This window comes from Sitophilus oryzae, unplaced genomic scaffold, assembly GCF_002938485.1.
Source record: "Sitophilus oryzae breed Bouriz unplaced genomic scaffold, Soryzae_2.0 scaffold_980_pilon_pilon, whole genome shotgun sequence".
Classification (NCBI taxonomy): domain Eukaryota; kingdom Metazoa; phylum Arthropoda; class Insecta; order Coleoptera; family Curculionidae; genus Sitophilus; species Sitophilus oryzae.
The window spans coordinates 1,245,610-1,264,883 of NW_022147617.1; the positions used below are offsets into that span (position 1 = coordinate 1,245,610).

Consider the following 19,274-nt stretch of genomic DNA (forward strand, 5'->3'; position numbering starts at 1 on the left):
CGCACCTTGATTTGTATGCTTTTATTTCGGTCGTTTCTTTTTCGGCCGTTTTTTCCGTTCCGTTCGTTTCGTTTCGGCTCTAAGTCCGTGACAAGCTTTAAATATGTCTATTTATTAATATTTTGTCTAGAGAATTGAAATAATCCTACATACAGGATCCGGCAGTAGTACATCAGGCATCTGTTGTAGCTCCTAGAATAAAAACTTGGGAATGTACTAGGATGTTATTTCAAGGAAAATATTTTAACTTCAATGCAATGGGTGGTTCAAAAAGAGTGGATCGGGATGATTTTATTTAAACGGAATACCCTGTTTATTACTGCATTTTTGGCTTCCTTTCAGGTCACTTTACATAATCCTAAGATACGAGTAAATATATTTCTAATGTGTATTATATTTCTAATGTGTGTTTAATGAGTATTTCTAATATGTACTATATTAATAAATAAATAAAAAATATATATTTTTCAGGTTTTCATAATTTTTTTTATTAAAAATACACTGACTGTCTTGAAATCAAAACTATATTGGTTATTTACTGAATTGTCTGTACTTACTTTGCAATAGATATGGTAATCGTAAATCATACAGGATGTTCAAAATTCTACGCCAAACTTCCTAAATTATAAAATAATTTTTTTTGGCTTTTTTAAATGGAATACCCCGTATGTTATTTTTTCGATAGATGGGTAATTAGAAAATAGATTTTTTGTATTTAAAGAATTTCAAAATTTTTAACAGTTTTCCAGATATTTGTGGTTTTATATTTCTTATGATATTTTTCAGAGTAAATTTTTATCAAAGCAACCCAATGATTTTTCTCTCGTATTTTACCGTTGATAGAGCTATATGAAATAGTTATGGGCATTACGATTCTTTTTAGTGAAACGAATCACACGATTCAATTTCAGATATTGAATCGACTCCTACGATTCGTTCATTTGTCTTTTTCAACGAATCACATGCACAATTTACGTTTCATAAAAACAAAAATCGTAACGGGCACTACCGGTGATAATTTGGTCGGACAATTACTTAAGGGACCAGAGAAAGAAGTATGCAGTTCTTTCATTTGTTTATGACACTGGCGTAATTGGATTGATTATTTTACACAATAATATTAAATTATCAATCCAATTACTATAATATATATTTACTATCTACTATTTATTAATTAAAGACTTTTTTACCAATTTAATATTTTTAGAGCCATGGAAATGAACATTGACGACATTCCCCATATAATTTTACATATAAAACAACTGCGACAACCAAAAAGTAAAGAGGCAACAAAGCAATGAGATTTTTGAATGTTGAATCACGTATCGGGCTTTTCAGTCACAGAAAAGCTCATGAAAGTAAACGCCTTGTGTGACCATCTTCTGATGTGTGTCAAATACTCGTTAGCGAGTAATGGCAGTATATGTATATGTATATATGTATGTTACATATAAAATGACAGTGATGTTCATTTTATAATCATCGCTGATGCCGTTTTTTTTTATCCTATTGAGCAGAGGTCAACAATATTTATTTGGAGTTGCATAAAAACACGATTTCGTCTTTTAGTCCGACATTTAATGGTTTATAGTCGGTAATAATATATTATCTACATAATATATAAAATGCTAATGTTTATCTGTGTCGTCTCTACTGAAGTAATAACTTGCTCGCTAGAAAGTTGCTTCTTTTACCAAAAGATAACTAATTGGCTCTTCTAAAAACTGTCGTCGCCGGATTTTATGTTTTTCAATTAATTAAAAAAAATATATATATTTTTCCTGATGTCGTGGCGGATGTGCCAGGCTTCAACTAGTATTATCATATTTATATAAGTTAAATTTAATTCGATTCGATGATCACTTTATATAATACTGAGATACTATTAAATATGTATGTTTTGATAATTTAAGAAATATTAATAAATAAATAAATAAATATTCTTATCAGTCTTAATTAAAAAAAATATTAAAAATACAAGAAATGTTCTAAAGTGAAAACTATATTAGGTATTTGCTATAGATGGTCTGTACTTACTTTGCTATAAATATTGTAATCCTAAACCATACAGGATGCTTAAAATTATATGCCTTACTTTCTAAAATATAAAATAATTTTTCTTCATTTTTTTAAAATAGCCTGTATGTTATTTCTTTGTTAGATGAACAATTAAAAAATGAACATTTTTTGTATTTAAAGGATTTCATAATTTTTAACGGTTTTGCAAAAATTCGCGTTTTTATTAAATATGGCTCTTTCAGCGATAAAATACCACACTGATATTGATGCAAGGTACAGATTTTGAAATTATTTAAATACTAGAAATGTTAATTTTTTAATTCTCCATCACCACAACAAAGGAATAATGTAAAGGATCTATTAAAAAAAAAGAAAAAAAGATATATTTTCGAAAGTTTACCATAGAATTTTGAACACCCTGTATGGTGTAAGATTCCAATATTTATAGATAAGTAAGTACAGAAAAGTAACGAAAAGGTAACTTTTGAAAAATTAAAAACGTTATTAATATACATATAATAATCTCAGCAAATATATTTTGATTGTTTGCGGCCGTGGATGGTTGTTGTTTTGTAAAAACAATGCAAGAAGTAGAGGACAACATAAAAAAGCTTGTGATAAGAAAAGTTCTAGAACGTTTAGTTCAATTTGGTACTATATTAAACAGTTACTGTTTCATCAAGCTCGCAAGAACAATGTATCAATTTGTTTTTGAGAATTTTTTAAAAAATTGTGTTTAGATGTATAATATGTATGTTGAATATTTTTATAAAGAAATATCTTGGTAATTCCAATGTCCAATGACACTAGTTTGTAAAGCCGTATTGTGCAAAGGATGTTGTTGCACGCAGATCATATTATATTTGAATGCCGAAAATGAAATCAAATTAGAAGGTAATATTTTCAAGAAACAAAAAAAGTGTTCAACATAGGAAATTTAGGAAATAGCTTTTAGTCGACGGGGAAATACCTAGGACAAAGTTACAACAGTTATAAGATATATTACTGAAAACAAAGAGAAGGAGTTCCAGATACGCAAAAGACAACGGCTGCATTGGGATATAGAAGGGTTATTGTGTTAGCATCTCTGTTATTAGAGAGTTTATTATTATTGTTTATATGTTTTTGATATTTTTTTTTCTGAACTGGAATGACATTCCAGTATACTTTTAATGATCGAATATAATATGGATCATATTAAAGTCTAAGGTTCTCTGTATATATTTTACACTGTTGCTTTTTTCCATTAAAAGAAAATTTGAAATAATTAATATCTTTGAACATTTTCTATACCGGGAGCGTTTCAAAAGTGGCTCACCCTATTTTTTAGATAAAAAAAAAAACGAGATTTGGTATGCTAGTATCTACATACAGGGTGGGCCACTGAAAACTTACAATGGCTATATTTTTTATACCAAATAAGATATCAAAAAAATAAAAAATACCGTTTCTATAATATCGAGGGGGAATACATATGACGTATTTTTGAACCACCCCGACCTAACCCTTAGGCGGCACCCCTACTCACTTGAAAATCTTAAATGGAAACACCCCGCTTGTGGCGCCTTTTTGGAAAGCCCATGAAAAATGCTAAACGATGATCATAAAGTTTTTAGGGTGAAATTGAAAAGCTACCCCTTACACGAAAAATTAGATGGACATTAATGAAAAAAGTGATTTTTTGATATTACATAAGTTATCAATTGGGACCCAGTTAAATGAGGCAAATGAGGTATTTTTCAAACCACTCTGACCCACCCCTAGGTGCCACCCCCTCACTTCTAATATCAAGATAGCGATACCCCACTTGTGACACTTCTTTGGAAAGCTAATTAAAATTGCTAAACGATGGTCATAAGTCGTAAGTAGTGATAAGAAATGTAGGTGTGACAATTTGAAAGAAATTTAAAATGATAATTTATTTTAACAATTGCTCAAAATGACAGCCGTTTTGTTCCATACAAAAATACAAACGATTTTCAAATTCTTCTCTCACTTTTTGGAAAGTCTCTCTCGGAATATTTCGACATGCTTCAGTTATTCTCTGCCGCAATTCTTGCAACGAACCTGGTTTTGTCTTGTAGATATGAATTTAGTGTAACCCCACAAGAAAGAGTCTAAAGGAGTGAGATCAGGTGACCTTGGCGGCCACTCAATTGGACCCCTTCTGCCAATCCATTGCCTTGAATAATATCTATCCAACCACCGCGACAATAGAATAATGCGGAGGGGCTCCATCTTGCTGGAAGTGTATGATGTCTTCATTAAGAGTTAAATTTCCTTCCAAATCTCTTTGATTTTCAACCTCATTTACAATGGCTGGCTCTATCAAATTGTTCAGCACCACATAAGCATCACCAGTCAAATTTCCGTCGATGAAAAATGGACCTATAATTTTATTGCCTAGTATTCCGCACCAAACATTGAGCTTTTGGGGATGTTGGCTGTGTCCTTCAACAACAATATGCGGATTCTCATCGCTCCAGTCTCTGCAGTTCTGCTTATTCACATTTCCGTTTAAAAAAATGAGCACTCATCACTAAAACAAAAATTTTTAGTGAGTGAAAGTTCCCTTCGAATTTCCTCCGTCATTAGTTCACAGAACTGAACCCTTCTATCTGGATCGTCGTCGCCAAGCAGAATCTTCATTTTTTAGGGATGGAATTTGTACAGTTTCAATACTCTTCTGACAGATGTTCGAGGTATACCTGTGATTGATGTCAACTGGCGTGTTGATGTTTCTGGATTGACCGATACCTGACCAATAACTTCCATCTGCATTTCTTCATTCAGTACCCTAGGCCCTGTCCTTTTTTTTATTTTTGACCGATCCAGTTTCTTGAAACTTTAGAATCAAATCTCTAACATAAACGTGACTTACGTTTTTGTCCGGATTTCTCTCATTGAAGGCACGGGACGTTCTCAAATAGCACATACCTTCAGCACCATAAAGAAAAACTATTTGAATTCTTTCTTCCACAGTATAAACCATTTTTCTTTCAAATAAGCTAATTACGAGTAAATAAAGGTTTAAAATACCACCAAATTTGCAAACAATTGAAAATCGATAGAAGGCAGTGCAAAAACGCAAAGATATGCCGTTTTAAGATTCCTGTTTGTTGAAAGTAAAAAAATAGATGATAAGGAAGAATTTGCGTTATCGCAAAATTAAGCTGGACGATTAGTAAAACATCTTTGTGTTGCCTTTTTTATTATCTACATTTTTTATTTTCAGCTTCAATGATCAACGATGAGATTAGAAGTGAGGGGGTAGCACCTAGGGGTGGGTCGGGGTGGTTTGAAAAATACCTCATTTGCCTCATTTAGCTGGGTCCCAATTTGTAACTTGCTGAAAAAATCACTTTTTTTCATTAATTTCCACCTAATTTTTCGTGTAAGGAAAAAATTAGGATTCAATTTCACCCTAATAACTTTGTGATCATCGTTTAGCATTTTTCATGGGCTTTCCAAAAAGGCGCCACAAGTGGGGTGTTGCCATTTAAGATTTTCAAGTGAATAGGGGTGCCGCCTAAGGGGTAGGTCGTGGTGGTTCAAAAAATACGTCATATGTATTCCCTCTCGATATTATAGAAACGGTATTTTTTATTTTTTCGATATCTTTTTTGGTTTAAAAATTATAGCCATTGTAAGTTTTCAGTGGCCCACCCTGTATATAAAATGCTAATATTTATCTGTGTCGTCTCTACTGAAGTAACGACTTGCTCTAGAAAGTTGCTTTTTTTACTAAAAGATAGCTAATTGGCTCTTCTAAAAACTGTCGTCGCCGGATTTTTTGTTTTTCATTTAATTAAAAAAAGTTTTTTTTTCCTGATGTCCTGGCGGATGCGCCAGGCTTCAAGTAGTATGTCATAAATTAGGATTGATTGACGCATTCAACTGTTTTTGGTTACTTCCTGTTTGACCGGAAATGACTACAACTTTTGATTTTTAAATGGCAACCTCTGTATATTTTTACTTTATTCGAATATGACACTCTGAATAGAATGACATGTCATATCTCAATCTAGAGTGCCATGGCCGTGTTAAAAACACTAATTTTTAACAAAGGAGCCTTGGAAAAATAGATTTGATCATCTAATGTTTTTCGTGTCTTGTCCTGGTCGGTTAAAAGATGCCCAAATCGTTTTTAAGCATATTTGGAAAAAGTCTTTTTTTATATTTATGAATAATTTAGTATCACACACTTGGTATATTAAAAATCAAAAGTTGTAGTCATTTTCGGTGACACAGGAAGTGACCAAAAACAAATGAATACGCCAATCAATATTAATTTATGTAATATATTAGAACTAAATCTCGTTTTTTTATCTGAAAAAATAAAAAAGTTATAGCGGTGAGCCACTTTTGAGACGCGCCTGGTATAGTTTCTATACAATGTCCCCGGATTATCTTTACAAGAGGAAAAACTGATTTTATTATTGACATTTTGAGAGAAATGCATTTTTTATAAAAAAAATTCTTGTTCTTAAATGGTTAATCCCATTTACACCTTTTCAAATTTCCATTCCGTTTTAGAGAAAATTAAAAAAAAACATGAAAATACCGTTGAATTTCTTCGTCTTCTTTCTTTCTTATACTTCAAAATTTGCGAGAAATGTCATTTTGGCATTTGATTATGTTCCGCCAAGAGAAATTCTGTTTAGAAATCAAAAGTTAATTGTTTTAATAAGCTAAATATTAGGTTTTCTCTCTAAATATTAGATATTCCATTAATTTTAGTTGTGTTTATTAAAAATTGTGAATAATCCTAAATTAAAAAGTATAAAGTGTAATTGAAACCACTAATTTATTCCACTAATTGCTAGGTTCTGAATGAAGCTTAAAGTCCTAAAAATCAAAAGGCGTTTCTATGGTAATAACATTTTAATTTCATTCTTTGATAGATGGTTATTATTAATTTTGATTAACGTCATATTCTTAGTTGTTGTTAAAGTTTCTTTCCGATAACTATTATCACCCTTGTGTAGCATTGAACTAAATAAATTTTGTGATTCTTTGCCATTTTAAAACAACAAAAAATATGAAGTTAAATAAAATTCTATCAATAACAGTCTATCAAAAATGAAAACGAACTTATATTGCCATAGAAACGCGTTTTGATTTTTAGGACTTCGGAAGAAATTGAGCGATATTTTCATGTTTTTAATCTCTAAAACAGTACGGAAATTTGAAAAAGTATAAACGGAATTAACCATTTTAGAACAAGCAAAACTTTTTACGGAGAATGCATTTTTCTCAAAATGGGAATAATAAAAAAGTTTTTCCTCTTGTAAAGATAATCCGGCGACATACTGTATAATATATTTATATATTCATCGGCAAAACCTCGGAAAAAATATAGAATATAGTTTGTAGTTCGTATGGATACATTTGACTTACTCTATGTATTTTGTTAAGATATAACAAATATTGTTTGTTTATATAAAACTAGTATTAATTTGATATACATATATTAAAACGCATATACAGGGTGAGTCTTAAATAACTACAAATATATCCAGGGGTGGTATATTTCGACCCCAGGAACACGTCTATGAGTTTTTTTTTCGCTAAAAAAAAGATGTTGAAAATCGTGCATTTTGTTTTAAATTTCCCTGTATATTTTTCGAAAACTTTTTAGAACTGCCTGTTCATCGTAAATTTTCCCACGATATAATAATAATCTCAGATATTACCATAGTTACGGCTTTACTCTATGGTTACGGCAATAAAAGTGATGCAAATACAAAAAAAATCCGGTGGCTCTCAAATTTTTTTCTAAAAAAATCAGTTTCTTTTAAAATTTTCAAACTTAAATAACTCGGTTATTTTGGACTTATTTGAAAAACGATAAAGAGAAAATATGTTTCTTTTATCGAGATCTACTAGCCCTGAACATATTTGCACTGATTTAAGACTCACTCTGTATAATTAATTATATTCGGATATTCGTTACTTGTTTTTGTCAATATAAATAATAAACGAGGTAGATGTGAGGGTGTTTCGGTGTAATTTATAAAGTTTGGTAAGCGAGACATCTAACTCAACGTTACCCGTATCTTGCGGACATCATTTTAATGACCACATTTAATATAATTGACAGGTATATAGTGCTCGCAAAAATTTATTAGTGTGCTATTAAACGATATAAAAATATAACAAATATAATTACTGTACAAAATATTACATATGACGTGTATTTCCAAAACCGCCGTGGCCAGATTGCGATGCTCCCTTATTATAACCCATTTGTAAATTAAGTTGGCCTTCGCTGGCACGCAATTGTTCTTCAGTAAATGTTCTTTCATTTTTATCGGCCATTTTTGGACCTAAAGATGGACCATTGTATTCAGGATGCTTCTGCGTTAATCGGCCTAAGGCATAAAGTGAAAGAACAACCTGAAAAAAATACAATAATTAATGAGTTATAAAACATATAAATAATACTTTTAGTACCTGAGGAATGTTTCGTCTTTCAAACAAATCTGCGGTTTGGAAAATTTCTTCTTGCGGAACTCCATAGGCTTTTATAGCTGCTTGAAACCTTTGTATATTTTCCATTAGTTGGAAATTTGTACCTTTGGTTGCAATTTTCTTCACCGATCCAGGAGATAGTTTATTTGCTAAGTTACATAGAACAACGCCATCCTTAAGTATGTTTTCAAAGTCCCCACTTGGAACTGGTTCGCCTAGTACCTTGAAGATCCATTCGAGAACTTCAGTTTCCAATTCCTTGTTACGTTTCTACAAGAAATGTATTTTTAGAAAGTGATAAAATCTCCGTTTTATTTTATGCAGAAATACGAAAAAATGCCATAAGTATAATTTTTACCAATCCAGCAATTAATGGGAATCTAAAATTAAAATTTGAAAATGTTTTTTTGAAGCTTGCATCATCGCGCGCTAGGCGCTTGTAATTTCCTAAAATATCTTCGGGTATTTTTAAAGTAGCACATCGGTAAACTGGATATATGTAGGTTTAGAAATACTTACAGACATATTGATGTAGGAGATCTAACTTTGGAGTCTGGACGTTAACTGAGGCGTCGTTTTAACTCTCATCGGGCTTTATTAGAAATTTAAGCGGGGGCGTAATAACATGCATAATTTTTGGTAGTTTTCGGATGTGGCAAAATGTCACATTGTGAAACAATCTTTGATCGGAAACATTTATAATTAACATACATGATTCCCATGGGAAATTACATTAGAATTTCATTAATGGTCAGAGTCCATCCAAAAGCTTTTGGATAGCATAATAAATAATAACAAACAAATGTGCCTGATTTTTGAAGTGAAACTTCTTTACGCGCTCTGTGTGTAAATATTCAAGGCCGTGACACACAAGCTAGCGAGACGAAAAGTGGTAAGGACAGCCTACGGCTTAAGGTAGGTTCATATACCCGCAAATTGTCAATTGCAAATATTGTTGTTATTGCTCAATTAAAAAAAATACATAGGCGGGAAAATTGACAGAAAGTTGTTTTAATATTTTGCGAATTCGAATAATTTAAAATTTGGGGCGGGAATATTGACACTGATGTAATTTTTGCGAATATTCGCTGCGAATTTTGAGTTTTTTTGTTATATGTCATCTCCTGTAATACATTTCTTGTTGTGGTTATAATAATATAAACATTAGTTAATATCAAAGAAACTGAAAAGTTATGAAAAAATTGTGCATAATCATTATTAGGTACTTATTTTTTTACAATCTAATTTCATTTTTTTTTAATTTGCAGTAGGATGTGGAATGTTTTGACTGCAAACTGGTAATGTTGTTGGAAAATTCATTCATGGTATTCTATGACAGTTTCTAATTTTTTTCATCGTCAATTCTCATTTATTGCACTAAATTGTGATATTTTCCTTGCTGTTTTCACTTTTTAAATATTTCACACGTTCCAATTATTGTCCTATGTATTTTATTGTTGTTGTTTTTTTCTTTATTAGTAAATATAGAGCAATAGATCGTCGCGCGTCGTCTACGCCAAACATAAATAGCTTCATCGATTACACAAAAATATACTTATAAAAATAAACCTGACAAATCACATTTTCAACAGGTGTTTAAAAACACAAATATCCCATAGAATTAATTGCGAATTTTGTTATTATATGACCTAAATAAATGCCGGATTTATTTTGCGAAATTCACAATTCGCGTTTATATTGAATACATACCACCTTTAGAAATACCCTTTAATCAAGGGAAATACGTAATGTCGCGACGTGTATTTGTGAGTAGTCCACGTTCACAAAACATCCCCCTTTAGAACTTTATCTGTCATGTTAAGCAATGAAAGTAAATAAAAAGCCGTAGGTATGAAAAAAGTAAAATATAAAATGGACAAACCCTTACTTACATTGCAATAAAACTGTCACTGTTAGTTTTGCAATCCAAACGCAATATTTCTTTTTCACAAATAAAAATATCCGACAACACTAAAATCACTGAAACTTTCGCGATTGACAACAAAAACTGGAAAATATAAGAGCACTTTTTGTTTTGAACCTGTATATCAAAATTACGCTGTATACCATGGTTTTGCTTTTGAAATAATATAAAATATAACAGAATTGTCTAAATTAATATAATGCGACTTTATACTAAGAAAACATTTATACATTCACAAAATACAACAAAACCTAATAATATAGTTTGAAAACAATGAAAACTGAATTAGCATTGAAAAAGTTAAGCGCTACCCTGCTGTGTCAAAATTAAATGATTAAATTTTAGCAATTTTTACACCATTTCATGACCGGTGGCGCCTCTAGTGTTTGTTTGCACGGTTAGTCTTTTACTGCCATTTATGGGTATTAAAAAAAGGTCTAAAGAGGGTTGTTTTGTGAACATGTTCTGTAATGGCAATGACTGAAAGTAAAAGCTGTATTGTGCGAACAAACACTAGAGGTGCTGGTAGTCATTAAAAAATTAATAAAAAATATTCATTTGCTTTTTAAATATTTTGTCAATATTTTTATTTCGTTGTGTTTTGTGAATATTCGGTGTGTGATTTTGGCAGTTTCCTCATTAATTACTGGTGTATTTGTACTTATTTTATCAAGTAAGGTACCTGAACCAATTAAGGCCACGTTAAGGTTTAAAGGGGCATTGCAAGAAAAATATTAATCCAACCCTTGTAGAAAATATTGGGGAACAATTAGTGCTTCATATATGTTGATCCTACATCAAAAAAAGTATAATTTTTTGTTTGTTTTGTGGATTTTTTTTGTTTTTTTAAAAACACTGCAATTGGCCTTATTGGGTAACCCAGGCACTTTTAAAGGCCACGTGCAGAAATTGATAAATAGGAGCTATTACAATAAAAAAAACAATTTTTTGTTGATAACATTTTTATTTAACCAAGAAACTTACTAAATTTCGCAATCGTAACAAACAAACTTGGTTTTATTATCCCTGCATAACCCGACACATTCCTCATGGACGTATCGGCAACACAACACACAAAGTCGCATGTCTAACACCCTATCTTCCTTACAAATAAAGCAGTACCAACTCTCCGTTGATGGCTTTTTACTTTTTAAAGCTTTATTTTTATTCTTAACTTTGGAAGTTGAAGGAGTTAAATTTTCTCTGTTACTCGTCGAAGGTACCGCAAAACTAGTGGAAGGTTCGGCAAAACTAGAGGAAGGTTTGTTAAATAAATCTCTGACAACAACTTGAGCAGCTGAATTAATTGCTTTGCGTCGTTTAGTGACTGGAATTTTTAATTCAGGTGTTGGAAACAATTCCTTCATACTCTCCCTCGATTCATTCAAAATTGAGTCTTGATTTTCATTCCTAGTTTCAGGTTCAATTGCATCAGTAGTTTTATTACCGTTACAATCCAAAGATATTTTCTTCTTCAGAACCAAATTAATGAGTGGTTCATTATCAGAATCACTATCGGATCCTTCTTCTGATTCTGAAGAGCTTAACGTTACTTCGTTACGAGGATTTATTTGTGGATCTTCCATTCCATCTTCATTATTAGCTGCAGGAGATGCACGATAGGACAATCTACTAGGAGCAAATGCAATTTCTGGTATGGAATTAGGGTTGTATGGAAATATTCCAGTGGCTTCAAAAGCCGACTGTAAATTTTTCACAGACATAGCTTTTGGGTAAATTTCGCTGAGTATCTTACCAAACCGAGTTCTTGTTATTTTTCTATCAGGAAAAGTTGTCCAATACAGTAATACTTCTTCGTCCCAATAATGTTCAAAGCTGCGAAAAACGCATTTATCAAGTGGTTGTAACTCGTGTGTGGTGTTGCTAGGCAGACACAAAAGAGTTATTCCCAATGCATCTGCGGTTTCAAAAACAGAAATATCCAGGTGAGAGGCTGCTCCATCCATTATCAGCAAAACGTCTCCTTCGGGCTTAAATTTAGCGAAGTGCTGTAGCCACTTACAAAAAACACTTGTGGTCATGCTCCCCTTAGGTGTCATTTCAATAACAGTCCCAGGAGCCATATTTTCTTTCCATTCGTCCTTGCACCTTTTTCCTTTAAATAAGACCATTGGGGGTATGGCTTGACCAACTGCGCTGCCACAAGCGACCACAGTCACGTTTTCGGCATGCTCCGTTGCAATTATGTGAACCCTCCTTTCACCTTTTCTGGCAAGGACCTTTTGCTGATGGTGTAGGGTCAATCTGCAACCCTTTTCATCCATGTTAAATATCAAGTGCGGCTTGTCAATAAAGTTTTTTTCAGTCATTATCTGTTTTAGTTTAGTAAAATAGTCATTTACAATGGTTTTGTTCATTTTTTGGGCCCTAGCGGGATTAAGAAGCTGAGCTTTACGCTCGGTGATTTCTGGGTGCCTGGCAAAAAATAATTTTATCCATCTTCTGCCAGCCATTTCCTTTTCTCGATTAAAACAGTGTCTAATATTTCTAGTGTTTGCAAATGTATACACCGACTTTCGAATGATTTTGTTTGTCAAAGGTACTCCGATATTGCCTAACCTTATAATACGTTGACACAACTCATTTTCTTGTTCTACGGTTAGTATTGAGGATCTCCCCAATTTCTTAACGAAACTTCCAGTTGTGACATGGTTTCGAAGGGTTCGTCTCGGAATATCATAGCGCTTAGCCGCTGTCAGGACAGGCATTCCCTGATTTATACTCGCAAGAGCTCTCCTCAACTGCTGCTCGGACCATTTTGCTCTTTGTGTGGGTGGCATGTTCTGAGAATAGAGAAGAAAATAGGTAAGAACCTAATAAGGCCACATAGTTCCTAACAAGGCCACTCAGGTGGCTTTATTAGGAACGCATAACCTTAAAACAACAAACCCTCGTAACTCCTTTAAAGTTGAAAATAACAAAAAACCCAAATTACTACCATTAAGCTAACTTACCTTGGTAACTCCTTATGTAAAAAGAAAAGTTATAAAAAACAATTTCAATAAAAAATCACAAACAACATATACAAGAATCCCTTAACGAAAACGGCTACAAACCACGATGTGCTGTAACTCCATCTGTTGGCGATTTTTTGAAATCACCCATAGACTAAAGTTATAGAGCGCATGGGTATATATTATTGTTAGTTACAATTTTTACGTTAGGTTTGTTTTCTGTCGCTAGGGGGCGTATGGCCTTATAGTAGCACTGGCCTTAATTGGGTAAAGTACCTTACATTTTATTTTAATTATCATATTTAATTGCAATGGCTTTTTCGACCGCAAACCTGCGAAGAAGAACTGTAGCGTTCTTAATTGCGACAACAAAAATGGAAGTTTTTCCGTTTTCCAAATCCCCGGAAAGATTCGAATTGTTTGGTACGTTTTTTTTTCATTTTATAGGTATGTAAAATACATAATTTAAAATAATATCAATAATTGTTTATTTTTTATAAACGTTCGATCGGCTATTGATACAAACATTTTTATATCGTGACAAAATTGGTATATTAAAATTAAATTAAGTATTTTAACTGGTAGCATAGTTCAACCCCAGAAACACGCCTATGAGGGTTTTTTTTGAAAAACATTTTTTGAAAATTCAGAAATTTTTGAAAAAAATTTTGAAATTTTTTTTAGTTTTTACTTAAAAAAATATAATTTCTTGATAATATGGCAACCTAAAGTAGTAGATTAAATTTACGAAGAGAAAATCCAGAAAAGATCCAGTGGTTCTCAAAATTTTAGCAAATTTTTTTTTTAAATTTTCAAAGTAAAATAACTTCGTTATTTTGGACTTATTTGAAAAACGATAAAGAGAAGATATGTTTCTTTTAAGGAGGTCTATTACCTCTTAAAATACTTGTGCTTATTTCTGGGACGCCCTGTATATAAATTTCAATTTTTTATTTTAATTTTTAATATATATAATGTAATTTTAATAAGTAATATACCTGTTTCGTTACAAATAAAAAAATTTTTCTGTAATATTCAAAACATAATAAATATAGGGATCGATATTTCATGAATTTAGTGCGCGAACAAACTCAAGGCGGCGCTTCTTTTACTTTCATTTCGTGACATATAAGTCAAAATTCTAATGGGGGTTGTTTTGTGTACAAGGCTTTGTCTAAAATATTGATATTTTAATACACATTTTGTGAAAGTGAATAAAATTATTATAAATTGACTACAAAATGGCATACCGGGTGCGTCTCAAAAGTGGCTCACCCCTATAACTTTTTTATTTTTTCAGATAAAAAAAACGAGATTTGGTGTGTTAGTATATGACATAAATTAGGATTGATTGACGTATTCAATTTTTTTTATCACTTCCTCTTTCACCGGAAATGACTAAAACTTTTGATTTTTAAATAGCACCATCGGTATTTTTTTACTTTATTCGATAGAAAATGATATTCTGAATAGAATGACATATCATATGTCAACTTTTGACATTCTCACTTAATAAAAAATTGTATTTTAAAATTCAATCTAGAGTGTCATGGCTATGTTAAAAACAACTTTCTGAATCAAGGAGCCTTGGAAAAATAGATTTGATCGTCTAATGTTTTCAGTGTTTTGTCCTGGCCAGTTAGAAAATGCTTAAATCGTATTATTAATCATATCTCATATCTCAATTTTTTCAAATGGAACGAGGGTGGCTCATTAGCATATTTGGAAAAAGCATTTTTTCACGAATGATTTGATACCACACACTTGGTATTTCGAGTCAAATTTTCGTTACGAACCGCAAGTTATAATTATTTCAAATAAATCATATGCGAAAATGTCAAAAGTTGACATATGATATGTCATTTAATTCAGAGTTTTATTTTCTATTGAATAAAGTAAAAAAATACCGAGGATGCCATTTAAAAATCAAAAGTTGTAGTCATTTCCGGTGAAACAGGAAGTGACTGAAAACAAATGAATACGTCAATCAATCCTAATTTATGTCATATACTAATATACCAAATCTCGTTTTTTTTTAACTGAAAAAATAAAAAAGTTATAGGGGTGAGGAGCACTTTTGAGACGCACCCCGTATATGTGTTACGCACAATACTCGAATTCGGGTAATGCCCGAAAAAAATGCACAGAACTAGTTTTGAGCAAAAAATATTTCCCAAACCCGAAATTGTACATTTAAACGGGTATTGCGCATTACAAAATAGACAAAACTAGTATTGTACATTTTGAATTGCGCAAAACTAGTTTGGTGCATTTCAAAATGTCCAATACTAGTTTTGCTTGCCCTATTTGATCAATAACGCCCTAACACAAAGGATGAATTGTTTATGAATGTGTTTGATTCAAATATGATTAAACTGACAATAAAATACTTAAAAAAATAAAACTTTATTCATAAATATTTTAAAAATGGATAAATACATAATAATATAGGTATCTATATGAATATTTATACAGTAGTATTATATTATTTATTTGAACAGGAACTTGAATGGTGGCACTTAGAGTTGCAAATAACATTATTTTTTTTACAAAAACACGCTCTATTAATACATTTTTTATACACATGCATGAAATACTCTAACCACAGGACCATACGCTCCTGTAAATTTATTAGTCTAATGTACTTAGTACTTATCATTCAACTTATAAAATATAAAAATTAAAATAACGGAACCCTAAAAATAATTCGATACTTAGATATAATATAATACCTATAGATAAAATATAAACAAAAATAACCTTTATATCGTTTATGGCCTGTAGCTATATGTGCCTGGAGAATTATAGAAAACATTTCCTCAGTCGCCACAATCATCGGAATCTCCTTGACGCTTCTTGATCAATTTTTCCACACCACCCACAGTTATTATATCAAAACGCTTTATCCTTCTATATTGTTTCGCACACAAAGTTTTTTAGAAAATCAAAAATCAGTTTTAAGAAAATTTGCCTCCTTAACTTCAGTCAATATCGTTAGGTATTGGTTTTTCGACATAAGCTTATGTTTCTGTGTTTTAGCCATCATCAATCGACTTACTTGAATTTCGAACTCGGCTTCCAATTTTTCTTGCATTTTTATATTTTATTTTACCAAGTATTGCATATTTCCACCCACAACAAAATCAAAATAAGAATCCTTTAAAACCTAAACAAACTGCTAACCCTACTTTTTGCTGTCTTATTTAAAGAAAACGAGCAAAACTAGTATTGGGCATTTTGAAATGCACCAAACTAGTTTTGCGCAATTCAAAATGCACAATACTAGTCTTGGCTATTTTGTAATGCGCAATACCCGTTTAAATGTACAATTTCGGGTTTGGGAAATATTTTTTGCTCAAAACTAGTTCTGTGCATTTTTTTCGGGCATTGCCCGAATTCGAGTATTGTGCGTAGCATATGTATAGAAGTATGATGACAATCCTTTCTTGCATCGTGTCCTAATTAATGCATTTTCCCTAATCGGTGGAAGGGAAATCGGCCTTTCCAACATTTTTTTATCGCACTGAAAATCTCCACAGCAAAGAATTCCTTTGTCACGGCTGCATATAGAAAATAAGGTACTTAAATTTATTTTTAAAGCAATAAAACATTAAAGAATTGTAAAATATTTATACTAGCAAATAATAGATTTTCCAGTGGCGTGCAACAAGTACTTAAAAGATGAGTGAGCTCTAAGTTTCAAAAACGAGGTATATACAGTGATTCTATACGATTCGGCGACAGGAATCTAATATATATTATTTGTCTAGGCTATCAAATTTCTTTGTCAAAGATCGTTTATAGTAGGTAGGTGTTTGATGAAAAATTTGGTAGTGCTAATATACAATTATAAAATCACCATATATTACACTATCAAATTCTTCATAAAATATCTTTTAAATAAAATCTTTGACAAAGGAATTTTATAGTATAATGGTGGCTTTAGACAAAAATTTTACATTTTTCGATAGCGTTATCTATAAATCCTTATGGTTAAGTTGGTAAGGAAATCATATTGTTTGTCAGTTGTAACTGGGAGGAGGGATGTTACTTTGGTATATTTCTAGTATTGTTTTGATATTTGTATATATAATAATATATATAAAAATATATATAATAATAATAATAATAACAGTTATAATAAAACATAATAACAATAATAACAAACTAGCAACCTATTTTATGCAAAGGGATACTTACCTTCATCGAGCAATATGCGAGATTGACCGAGGCTACTCTTCCTTGAACCTGGCTTCCCATATCCCAACGGAAGTTCCATCGGTTCAGGAACAGCTGAGGGAACTTTGAGGAAAGGCTCTGCATGGAAGGTATGCCAACGAAAGCCAGGCAGAAGGAATTGATAAAAGTGGATCTATACAATTCCTTACAAACATTAACCTCATGGGAGAAACCGAGGGCTTCATATGTGCAATACAAGATCAAGTGGTTAGCACTAGAGCGCGTAGGAGGCAAATTTTAAAACAAAACATACCAACTGACAAATGTAGAGTATGTCATAAGATTAGCGAATCCATCCAACATATCAGCTCTGGATGTGAGAGTCTTGCGTCAGTCCACTACACGGAAAGACACGACAACATAGCAAAGATTATTCACCTGGAAATGCTAAAGTACCTAAAAATCAAGAACCCTGAAAAGAAATATTATGAATACAGGCCACAAGAATTAGAGGAAAACGAACATCATAAAGTATACTGGAATACGCAAATACAGACAGACAGATCAGTAGTTCATAATAAGCCAGACATTGTTTGGATAGATAAAAACGAAAAGAAAGCCTACTTAATCGACGTAGCTGTACCACTAGATCACAACGTAGTCAAAACTGCAAAGGAAACAAATTTCGAAGTATCAAGACTTGGCTTTCGATATGAGGCAAACCTATCATCTAAAAGCAACCCGAGTAATACCACTCGTCATTTCAAGCAATGGTCTGGTTCACATTGATTTTGAGAAGAACTTAAAGGAGCTGAAGCTACCAGAAAATATCACAAGTCAATGTATTAAAGCAGGTATTTTGGGTACGGTGAACATAGTCCGCAGAGTAATGAACATGGAGCCTTGAATGGAAATATTCCGGCGACATGTCATGGTACAACCGATAGAATCGTGAAAAAAAAAATAATAATAATAATAACAGTTTATATATTGTAATATATAAACTGTTTACTATTTTTAGAGTCCTCTGGGATTACACAATCTTTTGGGATTATGAAATTTTCTAGAAACCTTAAACAGCGTACACACTATGCTAGAAACAATTCGAAACGTGTCAAGGTCGCATTTCGTCGCCCAACTTTGAACGCATTTCGATTTATTTCCGGTTGTCTTGACCCACTTGACCCACACACACAAAAAGAAAGAAAGATGAATTGACTTTTATTGTTTTTAAGAGATATCTGTAAATGATACTTTTATTAGCAGCCAGGATGTTTTGATATAAACCCATTCAACTCGTATTTATTATGCAGGGGGATTTAGACAATTAAAACAAGAAAAACAAAACCAAATTCGTAAACTAAACTTTGCTATAGACTACAGTATAAATGCCACTTTACCATAACCAGAAATAATAAATAACTAGACGATTTTTTAAATAATTTTGTGTATATTTTTTCTAAATGCAGTGTTTTTGATTTTTCATATCATTTTAATATAGTGGTATTACATTACACTCCATTACTAATTAATGGATATTTATTCATGCTCCCCATGTTTACTTATTTTCCTGAAGTCACCTCAACGTTGCCTCGTGCTATTTCACAAAATAGCACGATAAATATAAGCCCATGTTATAAAAATTAGTTCCCACGTTTCCTGAAATTGATTGAGATGCGCCGTGATTGGTTGTTTGTTTTTTA

General features: G+C 31.9%; 2 protein-coding genes across 2 annotated transcripts in view; one reads left to right on the forward strand and one right to left on the reverse strand.

Moving 5' to 3' along the window:
- Positions 1-19,274, forward strand: part of LOC115891320 (muscle-specific protein 20-like) — a 69,366-nt gene that overhangs the window by 35,868 nt on the left and 14,224 nt on the right. The gene's annotated exons all lie outside the window — the stretch shown is intronic.
- Positions 8,126-9,101, reverse strand: LOC115891319 (muscle-specific protein 20). The gene is made up of 3 exons (XM_030911766.1): positions 9,013-9,101; positions 8,476-8,763; positions 8,126-8,418 (listed from the first exon to the last, which is right to left on the reverse strand). The coding sequence occupies exons 1-3, from the start codon at positions 9,016-9,018 to the stop codon at positions 8,203-8,205; spliced, it is 510 nt and encodes a 169-aa protein (XP_030767626.1). The 5' UTR covers positions 9,019-9,101; the 3' UTR covers positions 8,126-8,202.